This window comes from Pristis pectinata, chromosome 12 (genome assembly GCF_009764475.1).
Source record: "Pristis pectinata isolate sPriPec2 chromosome 12, sPriPec2.1.pri, whole genome shotgun sequence".
Taxonomy (NCBI): Eukaryota; Metazoa; Chordata; class Chondrichthyes; order Rhinopristiformes; family Pristidae; genus Pristis; species Pristis pectinata.
This window is the reverse complement of record NC_067416.1, coordinates 12996342-13014711: the sequence shown is the minus strand read 5'-3', so window position 1 is coordinate 13014711 and position 18370 is coordinate 12996342. Positions and strand designations below refer to the sequence as shown.

Sequence of the window (18370 nt, the reverse complement as noted above, 5' to 3'; positions counted from 1 at the left end):
CCAGATTTTACCTTTAAATAGCTCTGCTTAAAAATTCATGGATCTCAAATGTAAAAGTAACTGACCTGTATCAGCTGTTTATAGAAAAGAGTTTCAACCTTCCATCATCCTTTGCATGTAGAAATCCTTCCAAACTTCTCTAGAAAGCTCATTTCTGATTTGTAGCTTAATTCTAGATTCCACAGCCAACAGAAATTGATTCACTATCACATAAACTCTCTTTCCTCCTTGGACATTTTGATTACATGATCCTTGACTTAAATTCAACAGAATATAATCCTAGTTTGTGTGATCTTTCCTTTCATTTAGCCCTTGGAATCTTGGTCCTTAAAATTTAACCAATATGTCAATGACTCTTATCTCTAGATAAAAATCATTCCAATGCTCTTGTTGCTCTGTGAACTTCAAATGCAAAATTTACTATCCACCTCCCATCATAAAATTGAAACCTCTTCATCTGCCATATTTTTCTTTGCTGACCTTAAATGTCTTTGGGCCACAAAGTCACCAATTAAAAAAAATCTCCACTAATGTTTAAATCCCTTCAGTGGTCCCAGTGAATCTCATTTACAAATTCCCCTGGTACTACAACTATACATCACTAACTTGCCATTCCCGATTCCATGTTAGTGCTCATATCCACTACTTCTTGTCATCATTAGTCAGTACATCACCACCTGCTTGGATTCCATGATCTGGAATCCTTCTCTAAACCCCCTCCACCACCGTTTTCCTTAAGGTCTTTTATAAAATCCACTTATTTGACTAATCTCTCGATCAATTTACTAACCTTTCTTTAGTTCAGCATCTATTTCTTTTCAATGAATCCACTTTTACAAATAAGCAGAAATTAGTTTGGTTTCCATGCTCTCAAGTCAATAGGTGTATAAACCAGCTGAGTGTCTGCACCAACTGGATTAATAATATCCAATAACATCAAATCCAAAATCATCTTTAGTCTACCTTCATACTTACTTTGTAAGATACAGTGGCTGCATCAGGAGCTGCTTTCTACAGATTGTGGCCAAAATAACTTTTGTTTTAATCAGTTTAATTAAACTAAAACTGCTCATAACATATTTCATGATATTGCAGGTTTTGCTAAAAATAGTTATTATTTTACTTATTACCACAGTACCAGTCTAAATAAAATTTCATAAAAGTTAAATGTAAAAAAAAAACTGGCCACTTCAGGAAGCTTTTATTTTTAATTAAAAAGTTTATACTTAATCAAAATCTTTGTATTTGGTGAACAAACTTACCCTTTTCTTCTCTTGCATAAACTGTTCCTGAAGGAGGTTTGTACACCACGTGGCCTATGGTATTGGATTTAATTTTTTCCAGTGATGGATGGGAACCAGGTAAATCTGACATTGACTGAGCAGATGATAGTCTTTGAGGTCCCAATAGGAAGTTTTTCTTTGGCTTTGACTTTAGCTGTTTATCCATTTCCAATGCTTCTTGATCAGGGTTAGCAGTAGTAGTACTTGGAATGATTGCAGATGAATGATCAGAGAACATGCTATCACTTTTTCTTCCTTTCATTTTGTCCTTCAGTTTGGCAAAAGGGGATCTTGTTTTGTCTTTCATCGAAAGATCAAACATACTTGCAGTCATGTTATTTCGCATAAACTGGATGCAAACTTGGATTGCTCCTCTTTCTTTTGATTTCTTTCCTGGTTTGGACTTTAACTTGAACCATCTAAATAAAGAACACAGAGCCTGTTACCATGGATAGATTTGACGCAAATAGAAAATATCAACTCAACCCTGCAAGTAAAATAATTTCTACAGCAATTTTAAAGAAGGTGCAAACATAACTTCTAAAAGTGCAATGACTGTGGGCAGATCAACACGTTAGATCCAAATAAGTAACATGCATTCCTTATAGCAGTGAATTAAAGCTCCTCTAGCTCACAGTAAAATATGTACTTCCCCTCCATACACATGTTGTCATGGGCTACTTCTCTTGAGGAACCAACAAGGTCCCAGGGATTCCATGGACTGCCGACAGCCCCATGGCTGGGACAACTCACATATTGAGATTATATTTATTTTTACACTTTTTTCTGAACTTGCTAATAAAAAGTTACCTAAATATTACTACACCCTCATATATTCCAACCCCCAATCTGGGAACAAATGCCATAAAAAGGAACACATTCACTTTATGCATGAGAGGATAAATGTTACTAGAACCCTATAATGAACATTGTAAGTAAGAAAAAAAAACAAAGGAAATGTTTGTTTCAGATGAAGGACCTGTTAAGAACTTTTAATTATTTCACAAAATAATGACGTCAGGGAGAGTAATGAGTGAAAGAATGAAAACGCAATATGCAAGCCGTCAGATTCTGGTTGGTACAGCTTATAACATATCCAGCTTTATTCATAAAAGTATGAACCTTAAATTTTTAAAAGCTTACTGGCTTAAGAACTTCTGTCTTATTGTTTATCATTTAACTTTTAGTCATCTAACGTCAAAGTCTCCAGTTCGACCCGCACCTAACAGGTGCAAACAGTATTTCTACTATACTAAAATTCATCCAGCAAGAAAGGAAACTGAAACAAAATCTATTTTCAGATTATAATGACTGATATACAGAATTTTTTTAGCAGCCAACCAAAGGCATTGTCTTTGATATTCAAGCTTATGCTTGAGTAATTATTATTTTATTTTAAAATCACATTTGGTATATCAAACATGTACAAGCTACCTCCTCTATTATCCAAAACCAGAATACTGTAGATCCTAGAAAACAGAAATAAAAACAGAAAATTGCACAAATACTCAGCAGGCCAAGCTGCATCTGTGGAGTGAAAAAGTAGTTTCAAGTCAAAGACCTCTCAATAGAAAGAGGTTTTATCTTCTGTATTATAATACCCTGGTCCTTTACATAACCAATATGTTTATTAAGATTCCCATAATACAGTGAAATCCATATGAAGACCGACAGCTCAATTTCCTTTGCAATAATATTGCTTTTGGTTCCAGTGTCTATTTGGAGATGGACAATTTCAGAATAATGGGATGCATGCCAAGTTCATGAACTTGAGGAAGTAATTATCATGAACTTTTAACACCATAATAAATTTCTTTCCATATTGAATTCAGGGGTGGAGCTTGATCACGTTGAGCTAAGGGGCTAGATACAATTCCATCCATTTCAATAGAGTGCCAACCTAGATTGAAAGAATAACCATTTTTTTCTTCATATTATTTAAGATATTAATTAAAAAATTAAAAATAAATTCATGTAACTTAATTGAAATTTCAGTTGTTTTTAAATGTCTCATTATTGGACACTTTTATAAATAGTTAAAAAGACCTTTGACACAAGTCTGTCAGCAGGCCATATGATCTGCTGCCTGAGGCTTGGTTGCCACTTGAAGACAACTGTAATTCACAGGATGGCCAAGGCACTAAATTCAGGGATATTCAGAAGTGGCTTAAAAATCTCTCAGCATACATAGGAAACTGTAATTACTACAGGCACAAGCAGTGGAAGAATGTTTTGGATAATGGCAGAGATTCTCTTCAAAACAAGAACAACTGCTGAATTAGCTGACTTACTTTGGTTGAGGAAGGATCCTGGACCAGAAACACTTAACTGTTTCTATTTTCATTGACGCTGCTGTTTATATTATTTCGGATTTCAAGCATCTGCCGTTTTTTTAATTTTCATTTACCCTTCCTGTTTGTTCACTTGCATCCAGCTTTATATTATATCTTTTGAGAAGAAACAGCTTGGAAAGAGCCACAACTACAAATCAACAACCTGTATATTTTTTGCTACGGACAAAGGAGGAAGTAAGACGTTATCAAGGTCATCCTGTTGTTTCATAATGTTGAGGTAATTTTTTTTGGAACTGGTTACAAGTTTACATAAGTGCTATTTTGCAAGAACGTCCATTAGCACAATTGGCAATCACTTGCAAAGCGTGCTTTAAATCAATAGAAACAGCTTTTGCACCAGTTCACTGCTGTGAGCAGTTATCCAATGGATGGGAAGTCTTTAAATACAGTATTGAGAATGCTGTCAGTAGGCAACAGAAAGACAGCTAAAAACTGAACTGAATCCTCTTTACATAGAATAAACTATTTCTATCAGCTTTATTCAAGTATTAATTCAATTCCTCATGCATATGGATCAAATTCAAAAATACTTCAGAATCTACATTATATTGGAGATTTTTTAAATTAAAGGCATGTTGACCAGCTAATTATATAAATAATCCTTTAAATATAGTTACACAAGTTATCTACCCTGCCAAGAAAAGAGCTCAAATAAAATTCAAATAGGCAAGATCCTATTTGGTTGATGATTTTACATAAAGTTTTGCGTCAGCTTAAAAGCCCATGTAATGGCAACCAGTACTTTTCCAATACTGCAACCAGAAAGGAGAGGGAGCAAGCAAACAAGAAAGTCTCAGAAACAGGAATTCCTGTATTCTGCAATTTATCACGTTCCAAACTCTTTCTTTGGGACAACTTTTTTTTCAAAAAAAAGGCCCAAATCCCAATAACATGACCAGCTCTGGGTATAAAATACAACTACATTGAGCATTACTTAAAACCTTTATACCTTGCTCATCTAGGTCCCTGGAAGGTAGCAATGGCAGCAAAGCAATTAATGTTGCCGACTCCTCAGCTGCAAGGACTTGGGTTTGATCACAACTTTGGGTTGCTGTCTATGTGGTATTTGCATGCTCTCTCAGTAAATGCATGGGTTTCCCCTGGCTGCTCCAGTTTCTTCCACCTCCCAAAAAGTGTGCTGGTAGGTTAAGAGGTAATTTACAGTAGCCAATTAATGTGGGTTAATGACAAAAAGGATCGAGCTGAAGGGCTGATGGGCATGACAGGGAACTGAGGGGGAAATGGGATTGCTCCCCCAGGACCAGCATAAACCTATTGGGATGAATACCCTCCTCTGTGCCGTTATAAAAAGTTATAAGGAAGAAAAAAAGTTAACCATTTTACCCTGCCCTCACCTGAAAGTTTTCTAGAAGAGCAATGGTTAAATTGAAGTGTTGGCATGCAGGAGTGAGGGAATGGTGAAACTACCTTCATTAACCTTTACTTAAGAAGTTTGCTTATGTGAATTAAAAAAAGTTGAATAAGTGTCGCAAATCAGGAAATCCAAGCTCATGCAGTGATAATAATGAACTTTTCTTTGTAGTATGAAATAAACACGTTTAACATGAAAATGGCCTAGTAAAATCAGTCTTAAATATTTTTGACCCAACAGCAGATTTCATTTAAAAATCAAATACATCAATGTGGCTCACAGGAATTTTGTTTTCCCAATGTGCAATAATTTTGATCCCAGTGGAATTTCATTGTTTTGCAAGTAGTATACTGTCTAAAAATGACTAGCAATAACATAACTTTCACATCTCTTTATAGTGTCAACAAGGAACTTTTAAGAGTTATCACTAACACAATGTAGAAAACACAACAGCCAAAGTATGCACAGCAAGTAGAAATGTGTGATAATTGCCTAATATCCTTTCCAGAAACACTGATTTGAGGGTTAATACGAGTCGGAACTCTGGGGATAAAACTCTGCTCTTCTTTGAGATAGTGCCAGGATCCTTTAGGCCTGCCTGAGGGGGCAAGATGGGACTTTGGTTTCCTGTCCATTGAAATGTTGGTTCATCAGATGCTGCTGCCACCCTTCAGTTGTATTGTGATGCAGTCAACATTTTTCATGCACAAATTTCTAAAAATGGATTTCAAACTATGGAATTTGTCTTCCAAATAAGACATGGTTGTCACTTTTTCCTGTCTCTAGTGCAAAGAATATAACATGGTAACAAAGGGATAGGTTAAATGAGTGGGTAAACATACAGCAAGTGGAATATAATGTGGGTAAATGTGAAATTGCCAAATTTGTAAGGAAACTATATAAAAGCTTATTATCAAAATGATGATAGATTGCAGAGCTCCGAGATGCAGAGGGATCATGGTATCCTTGTGCATAATTCACACGAGATTAGAATGCAGGTACAGCAAGCATAAATCGTCACATCAGAGTCATTTAACACAGAAATGAGCCCTTCAGCCTGCCATATCCATGCCAACTTTTTTGCCTATCAACACTAGTCCCACTTGTCTGCAATAGGGCCATATCCTTCAATGCTTTGCCTATTTAAGTGTCCTCTGGTAGTGTGTCCTTGATATCAATCACTGTGTAAAAAGACCCTCAGATCCTCTTTAAAACTCCTTCCTTTCACAAACCTACATCCTCTTGTTTTTGACTAGTTTTGGACTATCGATGCCTCTCATAAACTCGTATACTTCTATTAAGTCACCCCTCAGCCTTCTTCACTCCAAGGAACGCCATCTCCCTGGCCCTACACCCATCTCTGAAGCATCTGGACAGTAAAAGACACCTATGTTAGACTATTGTTTATTGACTACAGCTCTGCCTTCAATACTATAATTGCAAGAAAATCAGTCATCAAACTCAGACTCAGCACCTCCCTTTGCAACTGAATCCTCGATTTCCTGACCAACAGGGCACAATCAGCAAGTATAGGCAGCAACACCTCCACAATTATTCTCAACACTGATGCCCTACAAAGCTGGATCCTCAGCCACCTAATCTACTCCCTATACACTCATGACCGCATGGCCAGATTTTTCTTTAACTCCATCTACAAGTTTGCAGATGATACCACTGTAGTGGGCCGTATCTCAAATAACAATGAGTCCAAGTACAGGAAGGAGATAGGGAGCTTAGTGACATGGTGCCTTGACAACAATCTTTCCCTCAATGTCAGCAAACCAAAAGAGCTGGTCATTGACTTCAGGAATGAGGGTGGTGCACATGCTCCTGTTTACATAAATAGTACTGAAATCTAGAGGGTTGAGAGCTTCAAGTTCCTAGGAGTGAACATCACCAATACCCTGTCCTGGTCCAAAAATGTAAATGCCATGGCCAAGAAAGCTCACCAGCATCTCCACTTCCTCAGGAGGCTAAAGAAATTTGATGTGTCCCTTTTGACACTCACCAATTTTTTTTTTTAAATCTCTCTCCAGTGTAATCACATCCTTCTAGAACTTTACACTGTATCTCTGTGGCCTAATGAGTTGCAACTTAAACATTCCAATTCTTATTTTCTATGCACTGATCCAATGCAGGAAGTATGCCATGTGTCTTCTTCACCACCCTATCGACCGGTGTTGCCACTTTCAGGAAAGCGTGGATGTGGACCCCAAAAAAGTCTCTGTTCATCAATATTCTTTAGTGCCCACCACTTACCCCTATTTGGCTTCCCAAAATGCATCACCTCACACTTGTCAGGATTAAATTCCATCTACAAAATGCTCCATCCAACCTTCCATCTGATCTATATCCTGCTGTAGCCTCAGACAACTTTCCTTGCTATCCACAACACCATAACTTTTCATGTCACCTGTAAGACTACTGATCATACCTTCTATATTCATGTCCAAATCATTGAAATATAAAAATCACAAACATCAAAAATCTCAGCACCAATCCTTGTGGTCAAAGACTTCCAAATAAAAAAAATCAGAAAAACATCCTTTTTCTTGCTCTTATTACCTGCTTCCTCTTATTACCACATAAAAGGTGCTGAAGGAACTCAGCAGCTCAGGCAGCATCTATAGAGGGAAATAAACAGTCAACGTTTTGGGCAGAGATCCTTCATCAGGACTGGAAAGGGGAGGAGGGGAAGAGATAGGTGAGTCCAGGTGAGGGGATGGGGGGAGGGGGAGAAGATGTAATAAACTGGAACCTCTCAGCTTCTGCAAATTAATCACCACCAATTTTGGATCTAATTGGCCAGCACACCTTGGATCCCATGTGCTGGACCTTCTGGTCCAGCCTACCATGGCGGTCCTTAATCAAATGTCTTGAAGTCCATACAGACAATGTGGAAACAATTAGGAAAACTTTCAGAATGTTAGCAAGGGAAACTGAATGCAAAAAAAAAGTTACCTTGCACCCGGTCTTGATGTTAGGTCTTGAACAGAAAATGTCAACCATCCTTATACCTCCACAGATGCTGCTTGGCACACAAAGTCCTTCCAACAGTTTGGTTTATGCTCAAATTATTGTCTAACAGGAAAAATCAAACTAATCAAGCAACCACTGATTATTTAATCCAAAACAATTTAAATTTTAAATTCTGCATTGCAACCAAGTATTATTGTTCAGACACGGGAATCTGCAAGTCAAAATACAAGAGGGTTTGCCATTATGCTGCCTGTCATATTAATGAGTATTCTGATCTTTTGTCCTGGATACCATTATAAAATAATTAATGCAATTTGATAGAAAGCCATTAGTTTTGAGAAATAGGCCACAAAAATATTTACACAAATTTAGAACTTCTTTTGATTATTTATGAACTTGTATCTTGAGCTCTAGATGAGAAGTAGAACTTTTTTTTTGAAGATATTTATTAGTCACATGTACATCAAAACACATTTTTTTGTGTTACTGAGAACGTGCTGGGGGCAGCCCAGAAATGCCGCCACTCTTCCAGCGCCAACATAGCATGCCCACAGCTCCTAACCTATGTCTTTGGAATGTGGGAGAAAACTGGAGCACCCAGAGGAAACCTACGTAGACACGGGGAGAACATACGAACTCCTTGCAGACAGCAGCAGGAATGGAACCTGTAATTTGCCAATTTATCTGCCAATTGAGATGCCAGCAATGGGAATATTAAATATTTTGGATTCAAACTGTTTAAATAACTTGCAAATAAAGTTATTTGAATAATACTGACAGGGAGATTCCTCAAAATTTAAAAGGTGATTGTGAAATTGCAAGATGAAACACCATCTTAAAATCAAATGACCATTTGACTTCAATATTACGATATTGTATTGTAAAGGTCCTTTCTCTTTTAAACCCAATTTAACAACCTCTGCTAGAATCACTATTAATCTCTGAGGGAAGTCCGACACACAGCCTTTAATGATATAAATTTTCTGGTGAAGGAACTGCCTTCGATTAGAGAATTTTCAAATAACTGATGGAACATTAGCTGTTAAATAGGATAAAGCAATTTGGATTAATGAATTGCAAAATTTAATAAACTTTAATAAAAAACTTAAAATGGAGGCTTTCATTTTCATTATGTTTACAGAATGTGGAGCACCATCATTGAGAAACTTTAATAGGGAAATTTATGATCATATAATCCATGGTTCTGTGTAATGGTCATGGTATTAAACTTAACTCATTTGAAGTTTATTTTAAAATTTGCTCAGCTGGCTCCCTGTCTGGCACAATGATTTGAGGATCAAGTCTTTTTCTATGGTTTGACTTTGTTTATGTGGTGGCATTCATTGCATGGTAGTTTAGATAATAAGAACAATCTCACAGGTTAACTCTTCCGTCTCCTTTCTACAAACCGTGCTGCACAACATGCAGTGACAAAGATTGAACAAGCAATTATTTAGCACTAGATTAGTGGAACTAGTCTAGACTTGATTTGCTGATCTATTTGTCTGCAAAAACATTTTGTTGCTCCAATCATAACATTTGACAACAAATATAGTCAATGGAAGATGTTCCATTGACTATATTCGGTCACTGTCCCCCAAATACAAGAGGCTTTAAAGTAACGGGTGGGAAGTTCAAGGGAGATATCAGAGGAAGGTTTTTCACCCAGAGAGTGGTTGGTGCATGGAATGCACTGCCTGGGGTAGTGGTGGAGGCAGATACGGTGGTCAAGTTCAAGAGATTGTTAGATAAGCATATGGAGGAATTTAAAATAGGGGGATACGTGGGAGGAAGGGGTTAGATAGACTTAGGCGTGGTTTAAAGGTCGGCACAACATGGTGGGCCGAAGGGACTGTATTGTGCTGTATTTTTCTATGGTTCATATTGACTGGATCAATTAGTTTACAAAGATCATTATCATCATAATGAGAATCTTATGGGATAAAAGTAAATTAATTTTATTTTGCAAAGTAAAATACAGAGCAGAGTAGAAAGATTGTTAAATATGCTTAAATTTCAATTAGACTTTCACATTAAAGATGACAGTACTGGCAGGAACAAATGACAATGAGGCAGATTTTAAAGAACATGGGAACTCTTGGGTAGCAGATTTAACTTGCATTTACGCTTTTGTAGAAAGTGTTCATTACTGAGATTCAATTTCTTAGTCCATTGACTCCAAACTGAGCTGGAGTTGAAGACAAACTTCCTATCAGCAAGGGTTTGGGCTGTCTGCTATCTGTTTCAGAGGGCAGTAGTCCTGCTGAGATTTACGGAAATGGTAGTCACAATGATAGATGAAGGAACGATTATGGGTTAATAAAAACTGCAAAACTCAGAGCCAAATTATCATTCATCTATTTGTAACAGTAAAGAGCAAAGATTTAACCTCACATCCCTGTTATTTTCTTCAAACTGCTGCCATTATGCAGAATAAACATCACTGATTGGCAAGACCAAATAGTGGTTTCCCTGTTGTACAAATGTTTCTTGTGAATGTGTCTTAAGAATAGGAATAGTCATGTCACCATACCCCAAGTGGGCATGTAGCCGAGAAACTACTTTTAGACTTAGCTAAAAGGCAAAATATTGTTCAAGTAGTGGTGATATTGTGCAGACCTAGCATAAGTGTACAACCAAAAATGCTGATTTGAACAAGATCGTCATTTTGACTTTATAGTGATTGCAATACAACTATAATTAGTTCAAATTAATTTAAAAATGAGCTTGCATATAGCAATGAATTCTTCAAAATGGTGCACTAATGCTCTTATTCAGGAAAAGCAAACTTTACTACTGCTGTTGTAGGTTGTAAAATGTCGTCGGCACTTGGAAGCGAGCAAGAAATCCAAATATGCAAGCAGAGAATGTGACGAGAAGCAATAAACTCAAGTCCAAAGTCATTTCTATGATCAAAAAAATGATATTGGTATTTCAATACATCAAGAATTCACAGAGTCGGATATTTGCATTATGGAATTGAGTAAACAAAATTGCATGCAAACTTGGAGACTTGCTATCACATTGTCATGAAAAGGGATCACACTTCCTAAATATATCAATATATACAAATACAGCTCGAAACACTACATGACATGTCTTGTATCAACTAAAATCAACATGCCATGTCACACATTGTGTGCATCTAGGCATGGTTCTCAACAAGACTTCAACATTCAATCTGGAAAACTAATGAGTGAGGACGAGGTATTGGAAAGAAAAAAGAAATATGACTTTTTTTGCTTCAGTTATTTCAAATTTCCACACAACATACACCATTCAGCCCATTGAGTCTATGCTAGCTGAGCAATCCCCTCCCCCCAACTTATTACCCTGTAACCTATTCTCTTATGTCCATTAACAACCCCAATTCTCCCACTAGCCCCTTACAATGGCCAATTAACCTAACCATGTCTTTGTAACGAGGGAGGAAACCAGAGTATCCAAGACCCATGCAGTCATGGGCAAAATGCACAAACTCTACATAGACAACACCAAATGTTAGAATCAAATCTGGGTTGCTGGTGCTATGATAGCCGAACTAACTGCAGCATCATGGTGTTATCCATTTGTTTTATAACTATTTTCATTCATTATAGCATTTTAATGTAGTAAAATACTGCAGCATGCTTTACAGAAGCATTATCAAAAAAAAATTCTGTAAGGAAACATTTAATGACCAAAGACTACGTCAAAAAGGTAGATTTAAGCAGTGTCCAAGTTTGCATTTTTATTACATTAGAAAGGTCTTACAGCCAAAGAAGTACTTTTGAGGTATTGTCAGTGCAGTAATTATAATTACTACCATTGGGGAGGAGGTACAGGAGCCTGAAGACCCACACCCAATGTTTTAGGAACAGCAGCTTCTCCTGTCAGATTTCTGAAGTCCATGAACACTACCTCGCTCTTCCTCTTTTGCACTATATTTTTGTAACTTATAACTGCTGCAAAACAACAAATTTCACGACATACGTCACTGATAATAAACCGGATTCTGATGTAACACAAACGTGGATTGCATGACCTGACAAACAGCATTTATAAATCAGATTTTTTTAAAATATGCGACGTCAATTGAGGAACAAACAATAGTCAGGATACCAAGATAAGCACCCCACTCCTTCCCCCCCCAACCCCCCCCCCCCCCCAAAAAGGAGAGTGCCAAGTGATGTTTACTGTCCATTAAGCATACACGACTTTGATTTAACAAGTTACTCATTGTGGCACACCCTCCGTATTAATTATCAACCAAGAAATTTGCACTAATCTCTGTCCTCAACTTGGAGGCAGGAGTGCTAATAACCAAGCTTCATTGATGAGAGTTAGAGGAGTTTAGGGAAAAATCCAATAGCTTTTGGTTGAGGAAACTAAAGGCACAATTGGAAATGATGCAGCAATAGAAACTGAAGCCGTACAAGACTGCAGTATTGGAACCTGTACCATAAATAGTATTTATTTGCTGCTGTACACACCACTTAGGTTTTAAGTAAACTAGTAATATTATCCACCAATACCTTAGTCATGTATATGCACTTTTATCAAGTTTCTACTTTCATTGTTTACTCTTCTTCTTGGGCATCCCCCTGCAAGGAAGCCGACATACATCCACTCTGCTTTTGTGAGCTCAGAGGTGGCTGATGAGGCCAATGTGGGAACTGCAGATGCATCACAGATAGGGCAGGTCCTTATGCAATGCTCCCATGCCTCTGAAACTTGGCTTCAAGGTTCTCAATACCATCCTGAGCACTTAGAGCAGGCATGAGTGGGGGCATTATGTTCCTTCATTTAACTTTTTCCTCTGTCTGCCTGATAATCTCTTCTCATGCCAGAGCTTGGAAGAGAATGGCTGTTTCAGGAGTCTGATAACAGTCATATGAAACAGTTAAGTCTGCCCAACTAGGGCCTCAATACTGAGAATGTTGGCCTCGGAGAGGACACTCACATTGGTTTACTTGTCCTTCCAGTGAATTTGGTGATTAGCACTTTCTGACTGCCTTAAAATGCCTGCTGTTAGTACAGATCTCAGAAGCACTTGAGGGCAGTGATCACTGATAAGACAATGAGTTTTGGGGCAGGTCCAAAGTCTTGATTCAAATACCCCTTTTCTCAGTTACCCAAAGGCTGTGATGGAGCATTCAAGGTTATGGTGAATGTCACTATCAAAGTCTGCTTTCACTGAGGTGGCTCCTGAGATGTAGAAAGTACTCCATGTTTTCCAGGATTTTGCCTCTGCCCCAAAAGGTAATGATCGGTTTCTGAAACTTCTGCCAATACAATGTGATCTGACTGTTGCAAAGTGTAGAAGCATAGAGTAGCAGCATCCCAAAATTCTTCCTTCCATATTGTTTGCAATGTTAAATACTTATTCCGGGTTTCCCAGCCTAACTCAGGAGCCAACTATATTGCCATAAACAAAAAATTTCCATTTTTTTTTACTTGAAAACAAAACACCTGTTAACTGGAAAACTAAAAACTTGCTTCTGCTAAAGGAAATTCTGGGTATGGTGTTTAGTTTTATTTTGTAAAAAATAACTGGTTTGTGGATCACTGAGCCAGAAGAGAAAAGTTGATAGAAATGTCAACTATAGATAATACCCCTGCAATTTGAGCCTTCCAATAATTCTTCAGTATATACATTGTAGTCAGCTGCAATAATACAAAAACCCAGTTAGGTAGTGTTTTAAAATAGTTGAAATCACAATCAATCCAAGAAGTTCCATCTAAGTGCCAAAGGCACCACAATCACAGTCATCAACCCCACTCCCAAACTACCACCAAAAAACTTACAGGTTAAAAAGTAGCAAAACAAAACAGACCAGCCATAAATCGAGAATGATGCCCACTGCCACATTCTCAGGATAGTCAGCAATGGATTAAAAATGCATGTTAATGTTAATTATGTTTGAAGAACAAAAAACAAGCTTTTTACAGAAGAAAAATTGCAAAGGAGCAAGTATAGCAAGCTTACATCAGATTGATTCTTGAGATGGTTGGGGGGGGGTGTGGGGGGAGAAGAGAAAGAGAGGAAACAGGAAGAAGAGGAGGGAAGAGATATTTGATCTACAAGGCGTTCAGTAGACTGAATCTTCACACTCCCACCCGCCCCCCCCCCCTCCCCGCAGTACAGAAGAATAAGAGAGAACACATTGAAGCATACAAAATCTTTTTATGGAGCTTGACAAGATTGACACAGGAATATTGTTTTTCCTGGCTGGGCCATACATAACTGGATGCTCACAATCTCAAAATAAGAGGCTGGCTATTCAGATTTGAAAAGAGAAGAAATTTCTTCACCCAGAGAACAGTGAATTTTTGAAATTCTATATTTAAGACAGAAAATAGATGTATCTTTTTTATATTATAGGGAGTCAAGAAATATGGGGTGGGTGCAGAAAAGTAGCACTGAGGTAAAAGAGCAGCCATGATCTTATTGAATGGTGCAGGAATAAAAAGGGCCAAATGACCTAATTTTTGCTTCAGGAACTGGGATTGATAGAGCATTACCCCATTTTTAAACCAACTATTTTACCTTCCACTTTTCTTTTAAATTAAAACTGAAAAAGCAAAATTGCATCACTCAAAAATCTCAAAATCTGTGGCTGAATCTGTTCAGCAGCATTTCCTTCATAATACATTTCCTTATGTTACAATTTCAAAATTGCTGATCTACTTCCTCTAACGAAGGACCAAAATCTCATAATACAAGTGCAGCTAAACATGTGCCACTAGAGGGAAATTCACTCAGCAGTTCACCTACAAGCTTTTTTTTGTTCATTGACTATATTAGAGGTTCACTGAAATTCAAGCCCTCAGTTCAAAAATGATGCAGTCAAAAAGAGAATCATCTTTAATCAAAGCATGAAGCAAAACAATGACAGGACAGAGAACAAAATCTACCAGAGTTGTGTTCACTGAGCCATGCAGAAATTCCCTGTACAATTTCCTCTTCATTGTGGCCTATATGATAAAGTAATGTAGGTGTGTGCTACACAAGACAGGTGAGCTTTAATTATAAGGTGTGGAGAAGAATGGAATGCTGCTAAACCATACTCAACCCAGCAATTACAGCAGAGTCAGTTACAAACCTCATGAAGGTACTTTACTGGAAGAAACCAACAATATGGTTTTATTGCTCTACATTCTTTGGAAGGATTTGCAATTCATTCAAATTAAAAGTTATAATACAGGCAAGCCAAATCAAGACGGTGAATTACTTGACCAAAACAAGTGTTTACGGCTTCCAATCTTGAAATATTGATTATAAAAATTTAACTACATTCATGAATTTACTATTACTGAAATGCTGACATCAAGAAGCAATAATAGAACATAGGACAGTATGGGCCCTTCATCCCACAATGTTGAGCCGACCTATATAAACGCCTATTCCATGATCAATCTAACCCTTCCCTCCTATGTAGCCCATAACCCTCGATTTTTATTACATCCATGTGCTTATCTAAGAGTCTTTTAAATTTCCCTTTTGTATCAGCCTCCAGCAGTGCATTCTATGCACCCACCATTCTCTGTGTAAAAAAACCTACCTCTGACATCTCTCCTAAACTTCCCTCCTCTGACCTTACTGATGCCCTCTGATATTGGCCATTGCCATGCTGGGGAAAAGGTGCTGGCTGTCCACTATCTATGCCCCTTAATCTTGTACACCTCTATCAAGTTCCATATAATCCAAAATAAAATCCATTTTGTATTTTATCCTCACTTTATCTTTTCTAATCTTGGCATCAATATGTATATTTGGCTTTGAAGACTTCATTTAAAGTTATCATAAAACAATAATACAAAAAGGTAGGATGTTTAGTCTAAGCAATAGTTTTTTTTGTAAAAAAAAGTGCACATAATACTTAGGATATATTGTGTATAGGTATTAAAGCATTTTAACTGAAAAACATTTACCTTGACAACAAATTATGGAACATCTAGTTGTAGTAAGGATAGATTGCTCCTTTTGAAAATAATACCATATTACATTAAAGCCTTTTACCACAGAATTGTAAAGTAACACATCCCAATTTCTGAAAGTAATTTTTAAATACCACTACAGATTACAAGCCATGAATAAACCAAAGCCCTGTGATAAGTGACTTACAGAGTCTTATGTTGCTTAGAATTTGGATGGATATCTTGTGCCGAACAAAATCTGATACATATCAGATAATAAATGTGGACCCATCTTTGTTATAGTTAACAACTAACAGCTTGGCTAGAATTATGCATTCACACTGTAGCCTTTGAATTGTTCTGTGCATGCATGTACAGTAGCATGCAAAAGTTTGGGCACCTCAGTCAAAATTTCTGTTACTGTGAATAGCTAAGTGAGTAAAAGATGACCTGATTTCCAAAAGGCATAAAGTTAAAGATAACACATTTCTTTAATATTTTAAAATTACTTTTTTATTCCCATCTTTTACAGTTTCAAAATAACAAAAAAGGAAAAGGGCCCGAAGCAAAAGTTGGGGCACCCTGTGTGGTCAGTACTTAGTAACACCCCCTTTGGCAAGTATCACAGCTTGTAAACACTTTCTGTAGCCAGCTAAGAGTCTTTCAATTCATGTTTGGGGGATTTTCGCCCATTCTTCCTTGCAAAAGGCTTCTAGTTCTGTGAGATTCTTGGGCCATCTTGCATGCGCTACTCTTTTGAGGTCTATCCACAGATTTTCGATGATGTTTAGGTCGGGGGACTGTGAGGGCCACGGCAAAACCTTCAGCTTGTGCCTCTTGAGGTAGTCCATTGTGGATTTTGAGGTGTGTTTAGGATCGTTATCCTGTTGTAGAAGCCATCCTCTTTTCATCTTCAGCTTTTTTTTTTGACAGAGTGTGATGTTTGCTTCCAGAATTTGCTGGTATTTAATTGAATTCATTCTTCCCTCTACCAGTGAAATGTTCCCCGTGCCACTGGCTGCAACACAAGCCCAAAGAATGATCGATCCACGCACGTGCTTAACAGCTGGGGAGGTGCTCTTTTCATGAAATTCTGCACCCTTTTTTCTCCAAACTTTCCTGTGTCTTCACAAAATTCAGCATCAGAAGTTTGCAAAGGAACATCTAAACAAGCCTGATGCATTTTGGAACAAGTCCTGTGGACAGATGAAGTTTAAAATAGAACTTTTTGGCCACAATAAGCAAAGGTACGTTTCCTTTTTTGTTATTTTGAAACTGTAAAAGATGGAAATAAAAAAGTAACCTTGCTTAAAATATTAAAGAAATGTGTCATTTTTAACTTTGTCTTTTGGAAATCAGGTCATCTTTTACTCACTTAGCTATTCACAGTAACAGAAATTTTGACCATGGGTGCCCAAACTTTTGCATGCCACTATATGTTTGAAACAACATATGCTCAGAATTTACTATACATCCAACAATTTCCTCATCATTTAAAAAGCCAGAATGTAGGAAATCATTCCACCTTATTTATTTAAGGTACTGGAAACACTCAAGTCAGGAGCATTAGTGGAAAGAGAAGCAGAGTTAATTAACATTTCATGTTGAATACCTTTCACAGATGCTGCCTGACTTGCTGAGCATTTCCAGTATTTTCTGTTTTTCTTTCAGACATCTGCAGCTTTTTGATTTTCAACCATTCCACCTTAACTGAATGGTAGCTGACCATACGTTAGACATTGATAAACCAATAAAGATATATAGAAAGCAGATATTTTAAGTGAATTAATCAAAACATGAACATAGATTATCTGAACAGTGATAAATTGCGAAAAGCACAGATACAACAAGACTGGGCATCCTTGTCTCAAGAGATATACAATACAGAAGCAAGCCCCTTGGGCCATTGCCCTTTTTCCGCAGGCAAGCTGTAGAATCCTGAGGGAGTTGATGGGAATGCATCAAGAATAAAATTGGGTGCTTGATGGTTAGCATGGACTAGGTGGACCAAAGGGCTGGAAGAATGAATGGCTTGGTCATGTTCAATATTCCAAATATTATTCAAAAGGATATAAAGATTTTCCTTAGGGTAGCTTTCTTTTATATATGAAACTGAGTAACACAATTAAAGACACTCAGGTTCTGCATATTTAGAAGTATCATGCAAAATGAGATTACTACTATTAAAGAGCTTATGGTAGTGACAGGAGTAAGTAAAATTACTACCTTGATTTTCAGAAAAATATGACAAAATGCATACATCTATATTGCAGTACTGAAAGCTATTTAACTTTTTGCTACATACAAGATTTGCAGCATACAAATCTTGCAGCAGCCCCTTTTAGGCATACAAATCTGTGTGTCACAAGACCACTCACTGCCAATTAAACATCCCATTATTCTTGTGGTTTTATCATGATGAACTATGCTCCTAAAGCTAAACCATATGCACTTCACTCATTTTAAATACTACATATACACTA

At 37.2% G+C, this 18370-nt stretch overlaps 1 protein-coding gene across 1 annotated transcript in view; it reads right to left on the bottom strand.

The window, feature by feature from the left end:
- LOC127577012 (rab11 family-interacting protein 2) overlaps positions 1–18370 on the bottom strand; it is a 55476-nt gene that overhangs the window by 23733 nt on the left and 13373 nt on the right. The window contains 1 exon segment of the mRNA XM_052027871.1: positions 1263–1702. Within this exon segment, the coding sequence (XP_051883831.1) occupies positions 1263–1702 (440 nt within the window).